Source organism: Octopus bimaculoides, chromosome 18 (genome assembly GCF_001194135.2).
Source record: "Octopus bimaculoides isolate UCB-OBI-ISO-001 chromosome 18, ASM119413v2, whole genome shotgun sequence".
Taxonomy (NCBI): Eukaryota; Metazoa; Mollusca; class Cephalopoda; order Octopoda; family Octopodidae; genus Octopus; species Octopus bimaculoides.
The window spans coordinates 28154868-28162290 of NC_068998.1; the positions used below are offsets into that span (position 1 = coordinate 28154868).

At 36.8% G+C, this 7423-nt stretch overlaps 1 protein-coding gene across 3 annotated transcripts in view; it reads left to right on the top strand.

Moving 5' to 3' along the window:
- The window catches only part of LOC106880916 (solute carrier family 25 member 44), a 19981-nt gene that overhangs the window by 5910 nt on the left and 6648 nt on the right, over positions 1 to 7423 (top strand). For all 3 annotated transcript variants that reach the window (XM_014931085.2, XM_014931084.2, XM_014931083.2), the window contains exons 3-4: positions 2227 to 2670; positions 6800 to 6927. In XM_014931085.2, coding sequence (XP_014786571.1) covers positions 2227 to 2670; positions 6800 to 6927 — 572 coding nt within the window. The remainder of the gene's footprint in view (positions 1 to 2226; positions 2671 to 6799; positions 6928 to 7423) is intronic.

Sequence of the window (7423 nt, forward strand, 5' to 3'; positions counted from 1 at the left end):
AAATGAGAGAATTCTGAGAGCTACCAGTGGAAACCAAACAAAAATCATGGTTACCCTGACCACTAAAGCAAGTGCCCTTTCCCAACTGTTTTCCTTCAATCTAATAAGTACATACTCTGAGCAGGTCTATTCACTCGGACCATGCTCACCACTCTAACTTTCTCTTCTAAATGAAATGTGAAAATGCTGATGAGGGCTTGGCCAAGGAAGATGGTACTTGTCTTCAGTCTTTTCAGTCTTGGCCACCTCACAACCTCTTTTGTCAAGGCCAACAAAAAGACAAAAACTGCCTGTCCTTCCAGGTTAACAGAAGGTGGTGGGATAATCTTCACAGTGGACTAAGCTGATGATAGCTGGGTCTGTTTTGCATGTGACAGCAGCTGTTCAACATAACATGAAACCATTCTGCATGCACTCGTCCAGTGATCAACCATTGCTATGCATTGTATGAATGCATGTAGAATGGTTTTATTGCCTGGTGCACATCTTGGACAGTGCACAGCTTTGGACAAGCATTTCCATGGTTCGAGAATTTATCTTAAACCAGCAGTACTGCCCAGTAGCATTGCCTAGCCAAAGATAGATATTTGGAAATTATCCATGGGTTCCAGTTTGAAAGTCCTCTACAACAGATCCATCAATTGATTTTCATTGACATCCAGGATTTTCCCAAGAACTTTGTTGCTTTTGCTCCCCTGTTAATCCTCTATAAAATGCCAACAAGGAACTTTAACCTACTGCATCACCAAACTAGTAGAGGGCTGTGAGTACTTGACAACATTCCAGATGACAAGTACCTTGTCTCAATCTTTGCTTCACCTATGACTGAAGCTCTATCAGAGAAATGAGCTGTGGAAAATGCATCTGACAAACAAAAACCAGCCCTGTTCACCATGAAAAAACTGGAGGTGTCAAAACCTTAGCTCATGTCTCCACATCGGCAGCCATGGTATCCACACTGTGAGTATTGACAACAAATGGAGCTCCTGACCTATGGAACACATTCCTTTCACAAAAAGTAAAAGAACAGTCACTCTAGTCCGGTCAGATATGAACTGGGGCAAGGTACAACAGTCAGGCAGTAATAGGTAATGGAGTCAATGTAAGCATTCACCATCTCTATTTATTATTTTCTTACTATTATCATCACCAACACCACAACCACTGCCATCACCGCCATCACCATCATCATGCTTAAGGCAGTGCACTGGCTAAGCTGTTAGCACACCAGGCAAAGTGCTTAGTGGCATTTCACCCATGTTTATGTTCTCAGTTCAAATTCTGCCAAAGTCAACTTTGCCTTTTATCCTTTTGGGTCTATAAAATAAGTTTCAGTTGAGTACTGGGGTTGATGTAATTGACTTCCCCACCTCTCAAAATTGTTGGCCTTTTACCAAAGGATTGTTATTTTTGTACTTGTCACAGTTTCTAAAAACTGGCTTGATTTTTTTTTTTTTTAAGGTCTGTCCATCAGATCTGAGTCTTCAGACAGAGAGAACTTTTTGCAGAATATAAACTGTGCCTAATAAGTCAGTTTTTTTTTTTATTTTTTAAGTTTTTTTTTTATATATAGTGCTGATATCATATTTGATTTTAAGTTGGTTAAGGAAATGTGGTGGTTTCTTTAGGATGGGTCCCAATAATTCCTACCACCACATGAATAACTTTAGTAGAAGTGGTCAACATTCTTACTTGTTCTGTCTTCAACTTAGCATAGTTGGTAATCTTTTTGACTGACTTAAAAACATATTGAAGCAAATCTTCATTGCTGTTTACTAGCTAAAATCTAGCCTCCATCTTTCTGTGGCACCACGTTCCTAAACACTAATCAAGCCTCTGCCACCATATTTTCAGTTCATGTACAGGCACAGGTCAATGATATTGACTCCACCGCCTCCTCCACCAAACTTTCTGACCTTGTGCTCTCTTAGAAATAATTTTTATTGTTTAAGGTAGTAGACTGGCAAAATCTTTATGAAATTACATCTCTCTACATTAAAATTTGAAATCTCTCCAAGGTCAACTTTAGTTATTCCTTTTGAAGTGGGTAAACCAAGGACTAATTTAAAGTACTTATTGGGTTTTAATTTAATCAACTGTACTCTTCTTAGAATTTGTGTACTTATGTTTATCTAGAAGTATGTTTTGTATTGATATCTTGTTAGAAAACGAAAAGCAAATATAAAAAATTAATTACTTATTCTCATATATGCTTTCATTACATAGTTGGTCTTTATCGTGGATTCTGGATTAATGCATTACAAGTCTTACCAACAGTTGGATACATTTCAACATATGAAACTACACGGCAATTCCTGAAAGAAAACTCTGATTTAAGAGAAAGCAAGTTGCGTTCATTTATTTCTGGGGGTGCTGCTTCATTGGTAGGTCAGACTATGTCTGTACCTATTGATATTGTATCACAACACATAATGCTGCTTGGACAGAGAACTTCTAAAAAGACAAATGTTGATCAAAAGTTGATGAAATTGCAAACTTTACACATTTCTGAAAAAGCCCGTCTATCCAATTTTGGTTCTGTACCAGAAATTATTCAACAAATATACATTCGAGATGGACTGAGAGGTTTCTACAAAGGATACTTTGTGTCAATTTTAGTTTTTGCGCCAAATAGTGCTCTTTGGTGGACATTTTATGATACATACACATGTAAGTTATTGCAATCTTTCTCTATTTACATATCTACTTAAAAAAATAATTATTGTATTTATTGTAAATCTATAATAATTAATTTTTGTGATGTTCTGGTTGAATGCTTAAAATTTAATATGTTGTTATATTTCATGGCACTGTTTAGAGAATTTTAGTTTAGTTGAGTTGAATAGACCAAAGAAATAACAAACAACAGAATAGAGCTCTTACCAAATTATTAGTTACATGTTCTCTTTGCATCCAGAACTTCTTTTCAACATATTTGTCTCTTATCATCACATGTCCATACCAGTACAGTCTTCTTCTGTACACTACATCTGATTTCATCGATGGCCATTTTGTCTTTCATCTCACCTGTGCTTCATCATTGTTGCATGCTGATATTATACATCTTGCTGAATTTTACCTAATTTTACCTATCTTTTACCTAATTTTACCTATCTTTTCCACATGCTCTATATTTAATGTCCATATTTCACTACTATGCAGCATCACATTTTGCACACAAGCATCATATAATTTGCTCTTCTCTCAAAGAGAGAAAACCTTTGAGGCCAATGGAGGTAATAATTTTTTTGACATTTTTCTACAGTCCTTAATTCTGACAATATCTATCTCCAATGCTGATTACATCACCTAGAAGCTATCAACTACTTCTAACAAGCCTTCTAGGTAACTGAAGATTTCATTTCTTGGGTGTTCTTATTCCTAACTATTTGTGTGCTTCTATTACAAATGAAGTCCTCTGTCAACCTGCCTCAGACCATATTGCACCATTTGTGCATCTCAAGTTTGCATTAGGTACACAGTATAGAGATCTTACATTCTCCTTTTCTATATACTGGGCATGACTACTTTCCAGATGGAAGAAGAGTTTTAGTTCTTGTTTTTTAAATCTTTTGTCTTTGCTAAGTTTACCTTTATATCACTTATTTTAGACCTGTGTAACAGACAGATGTGAGCATACATCGGAGTTACCCTGTGTAGTGGTAAGATGCAATGGGTCACCATATGTAGTTAGTTGAAGGCAGGATGAAACAGATTAATAACAACATCAGAGAGGAAAGGAATAACATTCACAAATTTATTTGCTGGCAGTAGTTTGTAAAATGTACATAGTAGTAATTGACAACAGTAATGATGTGCTGGTGGCTCACTGGTAGTTGGTAGTGTGTAAGCTGTGCATTCTGCTGACAGAGAGGAAGACAGAGTGAGGATTACATTGTCCTTTTCCATTCGTCCAATGTTATTGTTCCTGGTTAATGGCTGGCATGAATAGAGATGTGTGTTCTCTATTAGCTGGTTGAACTAAAGAGGGAGAGAGAGAGAAGATCTCAGTTATATAGGGTATGGCCAGAAAGTAGGTCAAACATAAAACAATGGACTGATCCTTCCATGACCAGAAAAGGTCTGAGGAGGTCAGATGTTCCTCATTAATCTCTAAGCATAGAGATTAAACACAATGGAATCAGACAGTCATCTGATAAGCAACAAGGGTGTAGATCCAGTTTTGAATCTCAGTAAGGCAAGTCTAAGCAAGCTCCTACACCTGCTTCCACAATTTGAACTTTTCTTCTAATTCTTTAACTGGTGTCACAGACAGTCTGACTTAAACTTCTCTAAAAGATTATAATGAAATGGGGAGAGCTGAGGACTGAACCCTGATAGACACTTAAAATCCTCACTGAACTTCTTGCTTAATTTCACACCTGTATATGGCTTTCACAAGCCACTTACCTACACTTAATTTCCTTAATGATAATCAGATTACAGGATGTAAGTACTCTGTCAAATATCTTATCCAAATCATCAAATGCTTGTTATTGTTGTTTGCTCTTAGCTAAGAATGTCTTGTAGTTGTCTCATTAAGAAGATGGCATCAATGGTTTCTCTTCCTCGTACAAACATGTATCTTATCTTAGCTAATTCACTCCCTGTGCTAGAATTTTCTTTCTACATCAAGCCAATGCCTCTGAAACCACTTCTTTCTGAAGCAACTTCTTTGCTTCATAGCAGTTGATGCTATACCAGTCATTGTGGATAAATCTCCCTTGCACTACGTGATTGCCCAGGTAAGGCACTGGTATGTTCTCAACTTCAGATATTTTCAACGTCTTGGCAACTGTCCCCAATGATCCCTTACTGCTTACCTTTCCATCATATCTTAAATGGCCATTTGAATCACACAGCAATTAACCTTCATACTTATTACCATCTGTTAAATCTATTGGTGGTAATCCTTTCCTCTCGTACACATTCTCCTCATTAAAGAACCAATTGTTGTTGCATTTTCAATTTTCTCTTTTTCTTGGTCCCAGGAAGGATAAGTGTGCCACTATCATTATGAACACATTTTTTCACCAACAACTTCTTGATATACACTAACACACCACTTTGCATGCCTATACTCCTCTGGCACAGAACATTGGCAAATGTCTTACTTTGAGCTTCTTGCTAGATATACTTGGCATCAACTTACTTGATATAATTTGTTCCATACTTACCAGCCTTACTTTTATATACTATTCTATGTCGATCTTTCCTTGGCTAGAACTTAGCTCCATCTACAAATCTAGTTTGTAACTGCTAGCAAGTTGTTAAAAACTCACTTATGAATTCCCTTCACCTTCTAGTATAGGCATCACTTAGTATTTCTTGAAAGTTACATAGAGTAAAGAGATCTTTCGTATTCCATGCCTTTCTTTTCCAGTTTGTTTTCTATATTTGACTCCATCTGGCTCTCATTTTGAGTTCATTCATAATCAATCTCTATTGCCTGGTACATTCTTCCCCAGAAGAAGACTTGCTATTCACAACAATCTATCTCTCTCATTCTCTAGGGAATATGGATTTTATCTGGCTTATGTTTTCATTTCAATAGGTGGCTTTCTGAAATTTTTATTGCAAATTCTTACATTATTTATGTCACTGTATTTTAAGAGCCTTGATCCCTTCTCATTTCTCTTTTTATCTAAAAACATGCAACTTTATAATCCTTAACTTTGCTTTCTCCATTTGCAAAATCTTTATAAGTTAGAAAGCAATTAACTGAATTTGTAGTCACACAAATATTGTCTTCTTTGTTCAACAAATCTTTTATATTTCTCCACTGATAATAACTTCTGTCTTCCAGTGCAACAAAATAACTCTTTCTGAAAGAAGCTTTTTTTTAAAATTATTATCCTCATGATGCCAAGAAAGCATCCAGCCATAGAAAATCTGCCTCAATGGATTCTGTCTAACCCATGCAAGCATGAAAAAGTGGACATTACAGTGGACATGATGATGGGGAGGAGATATGTATCAGTCTTCTCAATATAAACTATTAATATGATTGATTAAACTTCGTTGATTTGGGGGATTTTTAAAATTCTTTTCCTATCTTATTTTAGTGGAAAGCCTTTGAGAGAAAGTGTACTTTCATTGGTAACTTCGATCATTCTCACAATAAAAAAAGAGTACAACAGCTTGCATCTTTTCTCATCCTTTAATTATTAGGACAGCTCAAAAAAACTATAGTATAGCTATAATTGTTTTCCTTAATTCTTATGGATAACAGTGGAAATAATTGTCTGATTTTAAAACTGCATCACTAAGAGCCACAGAGAAAAACCTCTACACAGTTGCCCACCCTGCTTGAAATAGCTGCCAAATCTACCTCAATTCATACTCCTCTGTCTTAAAAAACAAATGGGAAGGACACGTTTGATACACTATACCTGAAGTCCTGGATACACTATACCTGAAGTCAAAGTTGGAATGCTTTGGATCATAGTTTTGCTCAGTCATAGCAAGGGCTCAACAACAACTTCCTCACTACATTTGTATTCATCAACAAATGCCTTCTCAGTTCTTTGCATCATCAAACCCAATGTTTCCTCAAGATAAGTACACTTTCCCTAATCTATGAACTGTTAATCATCACTAATCCCATACATTCCCAAACAGACGACACACACTTCTTCTCTATATCTTTTAAATACAACATTTTTTGCATTAGTTCTCTCAAGGCATCCACTATTTTTTTCATCTATGGTATCACTCATACATTAGGTTGGATTAATTGTTGCTTAGCATTTTATCCATCTATAACACAATAATTTTAAGAACTTGTTTCCATTTCCAGCTATGTTTGCTGCAGCGTCCCCTGACTGGATTCCTCGGTTGACACTTCAATGTTTAGCTGCTTGTTTGAGTGGTGTATCTGCTTCCACTATAACCAACCCACTTGATGTAATACGTGCCCGTATTCAGGTCAGTATATAGTCACCAAGGGCTGGAAAATCCTTCTTGATACTTATTTGATCTCAAGTCAAATTCAAAAATACTGTTTGAAAATAGATTAATGGATTCTAATTTTTGTATGTAACCGAGACCTTTGGAAATATGCTGTGCGTGAGAAGACCCGGCAAGCCAAGTGAGACCATTATCCGAGGCCCCTGCCAGGGATGTAGCCAGCCCACTTATGCATACCTTTCCTTACTTGGACACTAAACTCTGCTTGCGAAGACCTTTTGAGGCAAGTGAAATCAAAATTGAACCAAATTCGATGACTGGCACCCATGCCAACCTCTCCTTCATTGGACACTAAACTCGGCTTGCGAAGACCTGTTGGGGCAAATGAAATCAAAATCATGATGGCACCTGTACCAGTGGAGCGCTAAGAGCACTATCTGAGCGTGATCATTGCCAGAGCAGCTGTCTGGCTTCCGTGCCAGTGGCACGTAAATAGCACCATTTGAGAGTGACC